General features: G+C 38.7%; 2 protein-coding genes across 2 annotated transcripts in view; one reads left to right on the top strand and one right to left on the bottom strand.

Moving 5' to 3' along the window:
* The window catches only part of LOC149006426 (Galactose oxidase/kelch repeat superfamily protein), a 44,636-nt gene extending 38,874 nt beyond the window's left edge, over positions 1 to 5,762 (bottom strand). The window contains exons 1-7 of the mRNA XM_089164513.1: positions 5,279 to 5,762; positions 4,895 to 4,981; positions 4,693 to 4,761; positions 4,440 to 4,572; positions 4,307 to 4,353; positions 4,097 to 4,183; positions 1,199 to 1,260 (exon numbers count right to left, since the gene is read on the bottom strand). Of these exons, the coding sequence (XP_089020639.1) occupies positions 1,199 to 1,260; positions 4,097 to 4,183; positions 4,307 to 4,353; positions 4,440 to 4,572; positions 4,693 to 4,761; positions 4,895 to 4,981; positions 5,279 to 5,410 (617 nt within the window). The 5' untranslated portion in view covers positions 5,411 to 5,762. The remainder of the gene's footprint in view (positions 1 to 1,198; positions 1,261 to 4,096; positions 4,184 to 4,306; positions 4,354 to 4,439; positions 4,573 to 4,692; positions 4,762 to 4,894; positions 4,982 to 5,278) is intronic.
* A 2,053-nt stretch (positions 5,763 to 7,815) lies between these two features.
* LOC149006425 (C2H2-like zinc finger protein) lies at positions 7,816 to 16,479 on the top strand. Its single transcript, XM_089165698.1, has 9 exons — positions 7,816 to 8,122; positions 11,065 to 11,090; positions 11,304 to 11,388; positions 11,506 to 11,715; positions 15,197 to 15,319; positions 15,398 to 15,455; positions 15,554 to 15,627; positions 16,065 to 16,153; positions 16,234 to 16,479. Exons 1-9 carry the CDS (start codon positions 8,033 to 8,035, stop codon positions 16,301 to 16,303), a joined length of 825 nt encoding a protein of 274 aa, XP_089021824.1. The 5' UTR covers positions 7,816 to 8,032; the 3' UTR covers positions 16,304 to 16,479.
* Positions 16,480 to 16,561: the final 82 nt, after the last annotated feature.

The raw sequence follows: 16,561 nt of genomic DNA, 5'->3' as shown, positions 1-16,561 counted from the left end.
AGAAGAAGAAAATCACACCATCTCTGCTTACAAGCACCAAATTAGGAATAAAAAATCCACTTAAAATAACTAATCAAAAAAAAGGATAATCTCTAGCATCTGAATTCCAAAAAAACTCTCTCTCCTTAATCGTCTTCTTCCATTGAGTTAAACCCAGATTTGAGTAGATCGAAGAGGACTTTTACCGCTATGATCAAATTTTTTCTTAAAAAAGGCAAGCGCTAAGGTTTCTAATCTTATTTTTAGAATGTTTCGAGGGGATTCAAGAAGACCAGGAAAAAACAGTTTTCTTTTTCTTTGCAGTCTATTCTGGGGTATTGAAAGTCCTGGAATAGATCTGGTTTAGCATCCAGGAATCCTCGTGCTTCATTCCACTACTACACTGATTGCTAACCTTGTTGTTTGGTGCTTGAGTTCCGTCTGATGACTTAATTGAGGAAGATGGGTGACGGGTATTCCTTCACCAACATCTTTTATTCTAAGAAAAAGAAGGGGAAAAAACCATTCAAGGGTACTTCTATAGGTATGTTAATCTCTTCTTTCTTTTTTTTAAAGATAAAAGCTATTTTGGTCTTTTAAGTCATTTGAAGTTAAGGGTATTTTAGTATTTTACCAATGTCCAGTGGCAAAATAAACATTTCATTCCACATAAGGGAAAGTTAACAATAGGAGGTTATTGTCACCTTTTACAGGTAAGAGGGGTGCAAGTGTCATTAGCATAATAAGAGGGGATTGTGCAAGTGTCATTAAGCCAACTAAGAGGGGAGGTAACATTCATAAACCCTAAATTTTATTCCTAAGCTACAATTACTTTATGTTTATCCTTCCTCAAACTTGCTAAAGTGCACTTTCTTGCTACAACAACACAAATTGCTCAATGCTGCTTACCTCAGCTTGAAAGAAAAGAACTTTTAATGAAATTAAAGACGCAACAAACTATATCTACAAGGTAAAGAATCCTTAAGAGAACAATAAGGGCATTGAAGAGAACGCTAAGTGCAAAAGAAAAGGCAGAAGTAAGTGCATGAAAAATAAAAAAATAAAAGAATAAAAGAGAAGCCTTTCAATTAAGAAAAGAAAAGGGCCACCTAAATTTTAGTCATCAAGGGGAAAGCAGGCAAAATAAAGCAGCTCAAAAGTAAGTTAAAAATTAGAAAGGGGACAAATATATAATGCTTGGAAAGGACAGAGCAACAACCTCACTTCTCTAAGAGTGTCATAGAAGCCGCCAAAAACAACTATCTTATGCTTGTACAATACCTGTGACATACCCAAAAATAATTGCAAATAAGCAAAACAACAAAATGTTTGCATACCAACAATCTGCAATTGTGCCTGTGAACTACTTCTAATATAGTCTGTAACTGTTAACAAGAATTGAATCCTCAGTACCAATACACTGCAAATAAATGAACAATCAAAAGATAAACAGGCAAAAACATTAAAAAAGTCAACCAAAATTCCCGTGCAGTTTATGATTCAAAGTAGTTGTCCTTTGGAAGAAACTTGAAGAATAAAGGAAAATACTCTTCTACAGACCTATTTAGGGAGATTCTAATAACTTTATTGTGGCATGAGGTGTAACGTCTTTGGCTAAAACTTATATGAGAGTCGTGATCAATGTGAACAATATGACTACAAAGTTTGAAACCCAATAAATAGGCCAATGGTAAGACTTAGGGCCACATTGGGAATGATACCTAAACGAACCAAGCAGGAGAAAAGTTCTCATGAAAGGAAGGTGCAAATCGCTAAAAGTACTAAACAATTATATTCTGTTCGATAGAAACAATATCTGCAACTAGATTATATACTTAGAATTTGGTCAGGCATAGAAAACTAACAAAGAAGCATTTGACAAGAGTCAATATATCAATGTGAGGGAGACTGCTGGAATACAGGAAGTCAGTACAAATATTGATTTTATCTTGGCCTCAGGATCTAATACAAGATCTAAGTGAATTAACCATAAGGAAATCACTGCAACAAATAGACATGATTTTCTACAACCTCACAAAGAAAAGTTCATCTTGACAAAGAGAAACAACCATGTAAGTTATGGAAGAGGACACAGTACAGTGTTATGGCAATCAACAAATGGACCAGATCACAAAATATGGAGAGGGGGCGGGGTAGGGAGGCTACAGAAAGCACAATATGGAGGTGGCTGAAAAAATTGTCCCTTTGGTAATAATATTGCAGAGGAAGAAGAGAAAGTATAAAATGACATAGCACAAACCTTTATCAGACGTATTTAGAGCTTCCTAGAAAAGATTCTGAAAGTTCGACTTTGAGATGTAAGGAGAAAAAACGATCTACCTAATAATCGAAGCAACTTTCCCCACTGCACTACTGCACTTGACTCAAAGCTTCAAAACCATAGCTGATGAGTTCAAGAAGGTGATAATATACTTCAAATTTGATGCTACTGCCAAATTATTTACCTTGATCCCTATCAGCAGTATGCTGAGTTTATTTTATTTTTAAGTGTCACAATAGCAGTATAAACCATTTATGTACAGTTAAATTTTATATGGCAGTTGGAGAATTCAAACCAAGTACGTTATTGCACCAATATAAAGTTAATAGTACTTCTAAACATTTATTAAAGGTAACCAGTTAATCATATCCTGTGACCATCAAATCAAGCATGGTTGCGAAGGAGCAAAGGCAAGGCCAAGATGCCCAAGACAAACACCATATTCCTAGCATACTTATCATACTCCATGGATCACAACCGCACAGATGTATTTCATTCATCGTCTAGGCTTTGGGTGCCTCAAATATAGAGACACAATCATATTGGAAATCAAGGGGACACTTTGTCAGCTAGGCATGACTCATGACTATTAAACACCAAAACATCCAACACCACCACTAGCCTTAAATATTCTTTGCACTGTTCAATTGGACGTCTAAATTTTTCCTATTCATACTTCAATAGATCAAAGTTATCAATTGATTAACTTATCCCAACAACCTCCACCCACCCACCCACCCAGCAAAAAGGAGGGGGGGGGGGAAAGAACTGCCCCAAATGCCCATTGAAGGAGCCTCTATCAGTTCAGCATTCAGACTGACATCTGCTATGAAATAATGCAAAACATACTTATTCAGGATTGAACCCCAGAGCCCCCCCCCCAAACAAAACCCAAAAAGGGGAAAATAATAATAATAATAATAATTCATTTGCTGTGATTGCCCAAATTTTAACCCCACAGCCTAATTCATCATCAATCATACCGAAGATGTCATTTTAAGAGTCTTGAACTGCAAAAAAATTGTAAAGACTAAGATCTTTTTGCCTTGGTTTATAGCATGTAGTTACTGCCTCAACAAAGTTGAGATGAAGTTCAAAAGCCATTAATGGTTGATGACAAAATGAACACACAAATCACATGTACTTCATTGTCCCAGGGAATCAGCAACGGCAATTAAAATAATAATTGGAGAAGCAGTGCGGAGGCTAAATCAGATCATTATCCTCTTGAAATCTATTCAAATAGTTACAAACTACAACCATCCCCCTCTACATCATATAAAGACTCAAACTATGTCAAGCGCCTTGATAGCTCCACCAAGACAAAAGGTTTAAGTGCATGCCCAAACACAATTTGAAGTATAATTCCCTTGCATGGAGGTGCTCTAGGCAGTTCTAGTGGCTCCCTAGTTATGGCCTCCATTACTTCTAAGCACATGTGGAAAATGTAAACTCAAAACAAAAACAGGACAATAAGAAGCTTTGAGTATAATAAGCTAAAAGATTTCTGTAAACTATAATTTTTATCAGAAGCTATCATTTGTTTTACAAACACAAGTGAATATAGATTTGGAAGTTCATTCAAGAAGTAACAAGAATGAACCCAGTGCCAAAGACTTCCACACAAGCAAAGCCCAAGGTGTAATTTGCCTATGCAGCCTTACACCAGCACTTTTTGCTAAGAGGCTGTTTTAATACCTGGACCTCAGGCTACTGTAGCCTGAGGTCCACTGACCATTGCACCAAGGCCTGCCCCTAAGTTCCTTCAAGAAGCAGAAGCAATTAAAATAACTTGAACATATTTTAGACAATCATATATAAAGATCCTGAGCATACCATACGATGACCAGAACGTGGACTTGGACACCCTTTCAAATTTAGCTGTTCCCACTGATTTGTCTTCAGGTCCAACATCCAAAAGTCCTACAACAAGAAAGATCAACACAACTTCCCAACATTTAAGCACCACTGAACTTATAACCAGGAGTTTAAACCAGAAACTAATTCAATTCCACAAGACAAAAGCAACTGACTAAAGTTTAGCACCTTGTAATGATGGAACCGCTCTTGATTTGGAGAGGTAAACTCACCACCTGTGAGGGAGGTCATAGAGAATTATGAATAAACTTTTGATCTAGGAGAAACCACAAATACAATCACTGATTTCTCTTCATTATACCAAAGATGTAAAGATAATTCTTCCATGCAATCGCCTGATGTGCACTTCGTGGAGGTGGACTGTTAGGGCTTGATACCAACTTCCATTCCTGCTTCTCCACATCATAACGGTAAAGATCACCATAAACAAATGTCTGCAAAAATAAAAGAGTGAAATTATGCCTTCCTCTTTCTTTTTCCATGTGGAAGTTGGGGCCTACTCAGGAGTGGGAACAATACGATTTGCACCATCGTTAAGCAAATAAATGTTGCACCTTGTTACCGTTATAGAATTCACCACCATAAAGAATCAATTCCGTATCTTTCAAGGGATTAATGTTCAACTACAAAATCATAATAAACAGTCGTCAAAATCAAGTAATGGTGTAAGATCATGTGACGTAAACACAAACACAGAGATCAAAGATAGCAAGTTCAAAAAACACGAACATTTCAAGCCACTGGAAGAACACATACCGAACAGTTTGATCGAGGAGATGGCGCCGGCACGTTTTCCTCGACGTGGACTTCCTTCTTTTTGGCTTCCTCCTTCTGTATGTTCATCTGTTGACAAGACAACCGCAAAGCAACCGGTTCATGAATCTACGAAGCTATGATAGTTTTCCACTAGGAATTGTATCACAGTGATGAAAACTAAGTTGCAAATTTTAGGTTCAGCAAAAAAAGCGGATTAAAAATTCAAATTTCTTCCTCGTTCATGACATGGCTTTCAGGTAGAAGCATTTAACCGTTAAATGGGCAATGAATACAAGATGAATTCAGAGAGGAATGCCAATTTTGAAAGTATACTAATGAACGGGGGATTCATAGTTGGATTCGCATCTTCGAGGGATTCAATACCAGAATGGCATCAATGTCATCTTCTTCAGAAATTTTTTTGCTCTCTCTTCTAGCTCTCTTCTCCTCTGCTTTTGCCGTTTTCTTTTCTGTCTTCTCTTTGCCTTTCCCAGGCTTCTTAGTTTTCTTCCCCATCCTCCTTTGCTTCAACCACTACCTTCTGAGACGAGAACGCGAACAGATATGAAAACAGAAAGCAATGTATGAGCAGGCGTGTAGAGGGTTTAACGCTTTCAAGTCTTGCAGTTCAATACTAAAGTTCGCATGAAGAGAGAAGCGGTGCCGCACGTCCTGTATTCGATAAATGAGTTCCAAACTAAACTCTGATCGCGTCGCGGTACATAACCCACACCCAAGGCGGCGCCAAATAGCCGATCGCCGTCAGCTTTCGATAAAATCGCCCCTCGCAATTTGATCAAAGTTTAGGCGGATGCCGCGGAGTTAGCCACAAGACCCACAACAGAGAGTTACCCTTTACTAGCCTTAGATTGGGTTGGGTTGGGTCGGGGGACCAGCTTCACTCCTGCGCATTTAATATGGGACTGTCATGCGAAACAATTCGAGCCGGTAGGATTGATATTGAAATCTCGACCGTTGACATTCAATGGTCAAAATCGAAATTTCAGATCGACGGTCCGAAATTTCCACTTGACGATCATGCACACGACTAAGAGCAATTTCGTGAGTCGGGTGCATGGAGTCTGGATCTTTTGCCCAGCGCAATAGCTGTTTGGGGTTTTGCTTCGGTCCAGCCTAATTAATGTGCAAGACCGTCCAGCGACCATCCGATGGTCGCCACACCACTCGTTTCTTCTCTTTTCACTTAAGCAGTTTTAAGCAAAAAGTGGTCGGGACTTAAATGCCAACCACACAGCGACCATTCAACGGCACAGGACTAAAGCAATTGCTCTCCCCCTATTCCCCTTCACTTATCAGGGTAGGAACCACTTCCACCTGTTAACAACGTATATATTTGGACAAAAGAAATACCCCTAGTAAATATATACACCCCTAATGTATGGTAAAAAAATGTGACAAGAGCAAAGACCCCCACCCTAATCTACATTTGAGATGTAAGAAGATTATGAGGATAAATGACCAAGGTCAATTGTAGTGTAATAGTTATGACTTTTCAAAACTTATACTCATCTCTCGACCTTAACCCTATAGATTTGGACCATCAAAACCCTAGACCAGCTTACGCAACCTTGATTGCATTCTCATGGGAGACTTTATATAAGTAATATAAGCGGGGCTTCGTCCCTAGTCTTGAGGGGATTCAAATCCGACCTCTTTCGTGGAAGCTTTGGTCTTTTGTCAATTGAGCCACCCCTCGGGTTTGATATATAATTTCATATTGTTTTATTACTTTGACAAAAAATTACTCACAAAGTGGTAGGATTTGTATCGGGTAGACCCTAACCCACCCTCTGGGCTAGGATTCTAAGCCCGAATAGGATCCTATTGGGACTCAAGCTGAGCTAAGGTGGAGTTAGGCATTTAAAAGCCAAACTTGCATTCCCATACCCAATCCTTTATTGGAACCACATTGAGTAATGCCTTTATCTAGACCTATCTATTATGCCTAGTTTGCCCGATTAGGATCAATTGAGTGTATACATTTATTTATTTTTTGGTAGAAATATAGATTAACTAGAAAGACGCACAGGGGCTGGAAGAGGAACAAGCTCCTTCAACCAGCAAGTGGAAATAAGCCAATCTAACGTTGTCTCATGCGTCAGGGCTTCTAGGGTAGGGAGTGAACCACAGAGTTGGCACTCCTTGGAATAAAGGGCAAAAACACGAAATGGGGGCCTGAGATAGCTGACAAATATCAAAGATGACATTCCTCAAATTTGCAAGAACCTGAAGGGACGGTTGGAGTAGCAAGCTCACCATGGCTAGACAATCGGATTCTAGGATCACATGAAGCCAGTCTTCTTCGATAGCTATCCAACTGGGTGTCTACTTGGTAAGCGGGATATTGAATTGGGCCATGCATCAAGCATTAGAAGGCCAAATCAACGTGCACCCCGTCTCCAAATGGACGATATCCATGAAACCTAGGAAAACTAGTCCTTGTGCAGAAGGGATTGTCGATCCAGAAGGAACTTTGTTGTGCACGACACATGGAATCTGTCTACCAATATTAGGTCAACGATCTAGAAGAAGGCAAGCCAATTACATATTATGATCATTACTAGATCCCCTGGGGTCAAGATACTTTACTGTTTTCAAGTTCCACATTATTATGATATATAATTAATAACGTGCACCTTAATTACATTTTCAGAGAGCTTTATATAATTAATATAAATGAGGCTTTATCCCTGATCCAAGGGATTCAAACTTTGACCTACTACGTAAAGGCATTGATTTGTTGCCAAGTGAGCTACCCATCGGGTTCATTTTTACAGATTAATGATGGGCCAAAAGAAACATTGTTGGATTGGGTCAATGGTCCGATGTTAGCAGACGAACCCATTTCCGGGTTAGGTCAATTATCGATGGGCATTTCTGCCCAACAATAGAATCGCGAGTTGGTTTCACCAAACATGAGAAAATCGCGAGTTAGGAGCACTGCAAGTGAAATCAGCTGTTTAGTTCGAATATCCACGGGGCCAGGGAGAAGCCAATGAAAAACGCCGATCACTGAGTCAGGCGATCCGTCGTTTTTGGTGCCCGTTCTGGGCAGTGCAGAGAAACGCCGATTAGAAGCGGGGAAGCACTAGCCACAAAGGTTGTAGACGCCAACTGATGGAGAAAGCCACGGTCGGCTTTCTCCTTATATCGCTGTCTGTGTTGTTGCAGGGTGTACGAGCTTCCTCAACCTCGCCCCCTCAACAGGTTAGTGAAAACTCACAATATTTTTCTTCTTTCATGTTCTAATTATTGGTCTTGAAGCTTTTATTTTGTACTCTCACTTTGCTCGAAGATTTTCAATTGATCTGTGTGTAACTCCGTAAGAAAGGCAGGTAAGGTGTGCTCAGATATCAAGAAAAAAGATATTAGAAGTGACTTAACGCAATCATACATTGAAAGAATTTCAAGATTCGTCGTTTGTGTTTGTGTGTCTGTCGTTCTTTTAAAGGATTGTTCATTTCAAAGAGGAGCTGAGGGACAGCTGTATAGTCTTTTTGATCGGCTAGAAGTTTACTGATCTCTAGTATTATGAAATGGAGTACACTGTCATTTGGATATACTGGTACTTGTCCTGCCAGTTATATTTGTAACTGTGTGCGAATTAAGTTGTTTAATACCTACCCCAAAAAAGAACAAAATTGTTCAATAAATTATTTGTACAAGAAAATGCCTTTGAATTGGGTTCAGATTTATTAAAGCAGAGGTGATTTTATTAACGCTAGAACAACAATATATGAGTACAACTTATGAGCCGTAATGAGAAACTATGGGATAGAGTAGTTGAAACTTGCTGGAGGCAATAAACAATTATTTCTGATATCCTATTTGATACATGTTAGGATTTAGGAAAATCAATCACAAAACCTATTTACTTTTTTCTCTAGGTAACCAATGGGAAAGACCTGAAAAATGTAAGAAGGATCTCCATATGGTCTTCATTGACTTAGAAAAATCTTGCAACGAGGTCTAGTTAGTTTATTTGGTAAGTGTTAGGGGAGAGGTAAATACATGGACATAATGAAAGGAATGTATGATGAGGGTAAGTGGCTTAAGAACCATGGGGTGGGGGGTGGTTTGCAGCAGTGAATATGAATTACAGCAAGGATCAATTTTAAACCGTATTTGCTTGTGCTAATCATAAATGAGCTGAATTTGAGAGATTCAAGTTCAAACCCCCTTTGGATTATGGGGATGAAGCTTAGCAACATAAGGTTTTCAGACAAGTAGAACAAATACAAATTCACGTAGGTGTTAACTTTAGTAATTAAAAGACTGAAAATGATGAAAGATACTGCAAATTGAAAATTTAAGTTAAACAGGTCTATCATAAATAAAGCAGAGGTTGAGAACTTAAAGTCTGAGGTCCCTAGGTTCTATTTTGAATAACGAAGAAATACAGGATGATGTTGTAGAAAGAATTAGATAGTGTGGTGAAGTTGAAGGGGGCATCTAGTGCATCAAGAGTGTTGTCTGATCAACGTAATCCTTTAAACTTAGAAGCAAGATTTATCGAACTGTGTATGACAAGAAATGATCTATGGATCTTTATATTGGGCACTGAAAAACCAACATATAAGAAACCAGAAGACGGATGACTGTTAAGACTGAAAAAGATAAAATAAGGAATGGACGACTTAGACCAAATTAAGAGTATAGCTTAGATACATGGTAAAGTTACAAAAAGTTGAGAAAGTCATTTGGGGTAGCATGAACATTTGCAACAGATGCTTTCAAGTACTCTGGTTGGGGAGGTTGATAAGAGAAGAAATGCTTAGTTTAGGACTAGTGACAAGCATGGGTTTTGAAAAAGAACTGATCGGGGCAGAAGGATCCATGTAGCCAATTCCTTTTGTCAAAGCTCCTAGAAGCAAGAACTTTAGGCATAAGCTTCATATTACTCAGCAACTGTAAGCAGGTTTCCATAGGAAGAGGTGGTAAAGCAGTTAAACCTTCATAGTCTTCTTGATTTAAAGTTAGGAAGGTCTAAGTCATCTGTGGTACTGTAATTATTCTCTTGAAAAAGAAATAGATAAGCAGCAACAGGTAGAATCCGAATATCATCAGAGATGACTCTCAAACCAGCAATTTTCTAATTTCAGAACAGGATGCGTAATCACTGCTCTGATACCATGTAACAGCATTAAAATTAAAGTATCTGGAAACACCAGAGAACAGAAGGTAGAGAGAAGAAGAAGTGGGGGAGAAGAGAAGATGGAGGAGGGAATATAGAGTTGTGCAAGATGCAGCTCTTCCCCTCAGCAGTGTATTTGTTGTGGGAAAGTGTTCAGATTAAAGAGATCGTCAGCTGTCCTCAAATCTGGTTACACTATCTTCAAATATCATCAGATATTACTATCAGTAAAATATATGCTGTAACTGAAGCAACAAGAAGGAAAGCAAACAGATTCCCCCAAGTATTGTTTGCTAGTCAAGCTACATAAAATAGAAATGGCAGAAAATAGAAAGTAGGGCTAATCTAGTAAATAGGAACTAAGAAAATAAAATAAAATCAGATCTATTCCAATCTGGGTGAACTCCACATGGTGGTAAATCAAGCATATCTTAACATGGGTTAATGCTGGCTTTAGGTGATTATGCTCTTGGCTGCATAATGATGAACACAGGTTGCATCATATGATTAGGTTTTTAAGATAACCAAATTGAAATATCATAAACAACAAAAATGAACTAGTCCTTCCCCTCCTTGCTCCCCCAATTAAAAGAAAGTAGAAACAAGGGTGGGGAGGAAAAACGAAACCAAGGAGGTTCCTATTAATTAGTTAGTTAATTTAGTTTGGTAGATTTTATAGACGTAATGAAGAAATTTGTTTCTCAGGTGTTTTCCCACTGCACTTTACAAATAATAGCTTTTCTTTGAACTTATTGCCTGTGATTTTATCTTTTTCTTTATTTATTAACTCCTCATTGAACATTATCCTACCATTGCTACATTCTACTTTGACAGTTCCAGTCCTTGCAGTGACACTTGGCTTTGGTATTCTTTAGTTGTCCTCTCTTCAATTAGTTCCTCATTTTTTGGTCCTGAATTCTCTTTTATATACAATATTGGGATCTTTGTATCTGCTTAATTGCAGTCTTAATTATTGCCATCTCCATCGTTAAAGTTTCATTGTTGTTTTGCCCAGGATTTTGGAGAATCAATTGCTTCAAGGTAATAAGATTGTTGAATAATTTTTTGGTTTCACCTCTTAGCATCACCGGCATCTTCAGAATGGATTTTTTGCCTATATGAGAGTTTAAAATTGGGTTTGAAAGATGTGTCAAGCCAGGGCAGCAAGCTAATTGGTTGTCATAGCTTCGGAATGTATTCCAGTTATTGATTGTTTGTGTCACATTGATGTTTTGTCTATGTTTAATGTTCTAGGACTCTAAAGCAAGTTAAAGAACACTCTCATGAAATACATTGTTCAAGAGAAAGGAGCCGTGCTGCGTGGAAAATCATTGATGAGGTATTACCAATTTACCATAAAAAAATATTTTTTCCCAGATTTCTTGTCCCTCATGGATTATGGTTTAATTGTTTTGTGAATCATAACAGAACAGTTTTAATGGTAAATGCTATGCAGTATCTGATGCCCTTTGTCGAGCAAGAGCAATATCAAATTCCACATAAGTGTGGGCTTCATCCTGATAATGATCTATTCAGAGATCAGGAGCAGCACAAGATCCAAATTGATATAACCGAATGGAGATGTGGATACTGTAAGAAAAGTTTCCGGGCAGAGAAGTTTCTTGACCAGCACTTTGACAGTAGGCACTCCAATCTGCTGAATGTTGTAAGTGGTCTCTGATTTCCTATAGCTTTTCCTTTCGTTTAATCTTTTTTGTCCTCTCCTTCCTTTTAGATATAACTTTTCCCCCTTATGTTCGGAAAACTGTTGGTGAAAAACCTTCATAGACATATCATAAAATAAATGATTTCTACTCAATTTATGACTTGGACTATTTTCATGCCTAACCATCATCATTGAACATTTGAACTCAAAACCCATCATTCCTTTTCTTTTTTTATTTTTGGCCATTTGTTGTCTTCCAGATGGTCATGATAGACCATGGTTTCAAGAGTCAAGAGTCCAATTGGGTGATTTGGATGAGAATCAGCTGAGGCCAACCCCTTTTCTCTCTGTTCTGGAACAGTGGATTCCCACTATGTTACTGGGATTCTGAGTCTCTGACTGATTCTAGGTGAATTGGAATCAGCTGGGCTCATTCTAGATCCTGATGCTGACTGGAGTAACCTTCTGTTACACAAATAAGGTCTATGGATGGATAAAGCCAAAAGGGTAAATGGATTCAATGGAGAGGTGAGGATGTTTTCAAGTGTAGGGGGGGGGGTGTAAGTAATAACTTCAATGGCCAGCCTCCAGTCAGAGAAGAAAAGAGAGAAGATAAGGGAGAAGAATAGCGAGATGATGTTATTCATCCAAAAAAAAAAAAAAACAGAGAGATGATGGAGAGAAGAGAATGGTGAAATCTGTTCAATTGATAGATAGAATAAGTTGAATATTTATTGCTGGACAGGAAACTCTCTCTCTATAAAATAATACATAAGCGATCATAGTTACAATTGGATAAGGAAACCTGGGCATAAAAGGAACTGAAAACTAAAGTCGACACTCAACTACAACATAGGAAACCTGGGAATAAAAGGAAACAGAAAACTGGAGTAACTCAACAACAACGCTGCCACTAATTCTTGGTAGAGTAAACCTGATAGCTAGATCCAATGGGTCCTATAGTGAACCATGACTCCTATAGATTGAAACTTTAACAGACGTATTGTTTCGACCTTGTGTAGCATTGTTTTCCCTGTCATCAACTCCATTTAGGTCAGCGGAAAAATGTGGATTTGAGCATGTAACTTCCATAAGCTTATGCTGATTAATAGGAACCCAAAATTCAAACAATGAAGGTGCTGCTGAACTTTAATTTTTGATTAATTTGATAAACAGTTGATTGGGAATTAATTGACAATGCTGGAAATTGAAACATAAAGTTTTAGAACTCACAACTGCTGGTGCAAGTCGCCAAGTCCTCTCAACTCTGACAGAAACCTGCCAACCCAGTTCTTCACTCGTTTCTCGAATAACTTCCACCCCCTCTCTCCTCTTCCCCCTTAATCAGAATTTCTCTTCCCTGCCCAACTGTTTCCATTCTCATCCAACCAGCTGCCCCCACATGTCCTCACCACTACCTCATCTTTTCCATAAGGCCAATTCTGCCCTTATTATATTGACCCATTTCATTAGTGGTCTATCAGTGATGCACAGTTTCAATATGATTAATGAATATCATGACACTGCTTGTGTGGAAGCCTTTGGCGCCAGGTTTGCCCTTTCTAATTAATGAATATTACATTTAACTGGAATATTACCAACAGACTTGCAAATGTAAAATGCCATAGTTTTGATTCAGCCCAGTCTTGCTCAGTTGGATTGCAGTAGAAGTGTTTGCATTTATGGTGCCAAATTTAAAAGTGATGTAGGCAAACCTAATTTTAAGTAGCCAGAAGATTATTTTTCTGGGTTGGGGGGGGGGGGGGAGTGACCATTTTGCTTTTTATAAGAGAGATTTACTGTGTTCGAAATATTCCCAGCATAAAGCTGTCATGTGCATAGAAAGCTGTTGAGGAGTTTCAAGTGGGATACAGAAAGAAAGTGAGGTGGAGCAATGGAGGCAAGTTTGCATTGAAAAATGATGCTCGTGAAGAGTTCCCACTTTCCAAGGCATCTAGAGAACTTTGGGTGGTTGTACACTTGAACTATGTGAGAATGTGCTTTGAACTGCTGTAGAATTTCTTGATTGATGCATACAATTTGTTGGATATTATTTATGGGTATATGGTGTACTAATTGGGTATACAGATTTTATAATGAAGGGGAAAAGCTGCTTCATTGCATGGTCATGGTGCCTAGACACTGAAGCACGTGAACTTGATATCTAGGTCTCTGTGAAATTAAAAGGCTCATCCATGTCGATAGCTCTGCATGCGCTCTTGTTAGCCTAGCACTAATGAGCGGGCTACACAACTAAACGGTGATCTCTTGCCTATCAATTAAATAGGGATTTACCATCAACTGTTGTGAGCCTGGAAGTGAACAGGAAATGACTCATACTACCTATGTTTGTCATTACAGTACTTCCTAGCAGCTAATTTTGTGATGTGACATAAATCATTAACATGGAGTCCTGCTAATATGCTTGTGGAATATATTATTGAATAACCAAAGTACAATAGAATCAGAGAAGCTTTGAGTATTTGACAGAGATTTGAATAAGGTCTACTGATGCAATGCAGTTTCCAGGTCTTTTCAGTCATATTCTGTTCCAGAATAACTAACCACAAGCTTGGTAGGGACAGACAACACATGACTGGGCTGGTTGATATTTGCCTCACTCCAAAAGGTAGTCACAGGGTGTAGGGTATTCATGCAATGAGAGAAAATCAGTTATGAGGAGAGGATGTTAATCAGTTAATAATAGAGCCTGTTGGGACATGTGGGGGGACAAAGACAGCTAGCAATGTCCTATTGGGGTGCAGCCACTCCCATGTTTGCCTATGTGGGAAGTGGTTAGTTAGGATTTGTTGGGGATTGTTGGGGCTATGTTAGTGTCCATAGGGAATAGGTAAAGGAGGAAATGAATTAGTATCTTTTGGGGAAGCTTGCTTGTGGAGAGGGAGAGAGACCCTCGGTTGGTGACTTGGTGCAATTTGAACGGTGTATTCAGGTCTGAGGTGGTTATTGTAAATTTGTAATGGAGTCTTGCTTTATCAATTACAGTTGTTGAGTTGAATGCATTAGTCCTTTACGCTTTGTGTGTGTGTTTTGAGAGTGAGTGAGTGCGTGCAAGGCTACTGTGAGCTGAAGTCCAGCTGAACTTGCCATTAGAGGGGGCTGTTTGCAGCTTTTGAGCCATTTAACCTAGTGATTGAATCAAGTTGCAGGGGTCTTTACAGGGATGCCAAGAGCTGGTTCAGGGTTTGATTGGGAAGCGCAGGGTTCCTGTCAGAGCCTGTTTTTCGCTTATATCTTTTTTTGCTGCTTTTACCCATTTTTTGGTAGACATGTATTTACAAAACATCACAGAACCAAGAATTTTCCCCCCTTAGAGATTTGTCTTTATAAAGGCTTAGGGAGCCTTATGGCCCATATCAGTCTTTCCCTGTCATCAAGTGTAGTACTGCCAGCAGGCATTTTATACTTTGCCAGAACATATTCTCCGTGGATTTAACATGACCAATTCTTACTAATTCAGAGTCATAGCAAGTGCTCGGCGGATTTATGTGGGGCATTACACTGTGATCTTGTGATGGACTCCAAGTTGCGCAAGACGAAATGCAATCCTGCAGCTGCCGCACGAAATCGCCATCTTTGTGAGGTTGTCTTTTTACCCCAATGTATATAGGAATATAAATCCCAATATTTTTGTTTATCACATTCTGCTGTTTCCATGCAGAGCCTTGCTGACAAATGTTTTCCTGTAAGCCAAGGTCCTTCGGCAAGCCGCCTTCATGGTATCTTCTGCCCTCCCCCCTCTTTTCTGTTCTCATTTTTGAAACTTGTCATGTATTTACAATTAGCATAAGGCTTAATTTTTTATTATGGTGGACAGAATTCTTCTTACGCCAATTCTGTGATGCTCATGCTTGCAATGGAAAGCAAAAACCCTTCTCTAGAGGGGGCAGGGTAAAGTCAAATCTGACATTTACTTAAATAGTAAATATTGAATTTCTAATTATGACATTTGGATGGGTCACAAATGTTTTTTGGGTTTTGAGAAAATGAGATGCGCCTGCCTGGTAGAAATATAAATGTCAGCTCATATGCTAATTAATGAGCTGAACCTTGTCATAGTAATGGTTATTTTTGTGTGGATGTGATAACAAATTTTTTCTATATGGTCCTGAAGGTTCTTCTAATTGGGAAGAAAACTTGGTTAGGACCTAGATAGGCAGTTTTCTTGGTCCCTCCAGTGTCTTTTGTTGTTGCTGTTATAGATATTTACATTTATTTCTTCAATGCAGAGCAGACTTTGATTCGTAGCTACTTAGTATTAGTAACTGTATTGCTTTATCGTTTTCGAGATTCCCGCCTAATTGATGTCTTATTTTCAATCCGTGCAGAAGCAAACAAGTATACTGTATCTTGCAGTTTCAGTATTGACTTTGATGCTGCTACCCATATTTTATGTTATTGTTTATCTACACAGAAGGTATCAATTTGGTTGGTTAGTTTTCCTCCTGCATTGTTGTGGTGGTGTCGTAGTTCATATTTGTATTTCATATATTGCAGGGAAATGAGGAGAGGTGTCCAGGATCTGAAGCGCATCCCAAAAGTTAGGTCCAAATCTAAGCCTTTGTAAATTGCATCAACTGCCCTTTGCCTAAGAGGGTAGGTATTTACACGCGAATCCAGCAGTGAATATTTTTAATTGGTGGGTTTGCTTGCACTCATAGTTGCTCTACAACTTGAAGAATTGTGATCAGGCTGACCTTTAAAGAAGCAATATTGGTCCCCATTCACTTCTTTCCATGTAAAGTTGCACTGGTTTCCCACTGAGAAATTAGATGGATTTACTTGAAAATGAATATGCGGTTGTCATTTTGCCTTGCTTCCTCAC

Source organism: Hakea prostrata, chromosome 8 (genome assembly GCF_041222555.1).
Source record: "Hakea prostrata isolate BN-2017 chromosome 8, UWA_Hpros_2, whole genome shotgun sequence".
Lineage (NCBI taxonomy): Eukaryota > Viridiplantae > Streptophyta > Magnoliopsida > Proteales > Proteaceae > Hakea > Hakea prostrata.
This window is presented reverse-complemented; position numbering and strand designations above follow the sequence as displayed.

Excerpts from the sequence above, each read along its gene's own strand:
- LOC149006425 (XM_089165698.1), top strand. The coding sequence starts at position 8,033 with ATGGAGAAAGCCACGGTCGGCTTTCTCCTTATATCGCTGTCTGTGTTG. Across the intron at positions 11,716-15,196 it reads ACTCCAATCTGCTGAATGTT|AGTCATAGCAAGTGCTCGGC; the intron begins GTAAGTGGTCTC and ends TTACTAATTCAG. Across the intron at positions 15,628-16,064 it reads CCTTCTCTAGAGGGGGCAGG|AAGCAAACAAGTATACTGTA; the intron begins GTAAAGTCAAAT and ends CAATCCGTGCAG.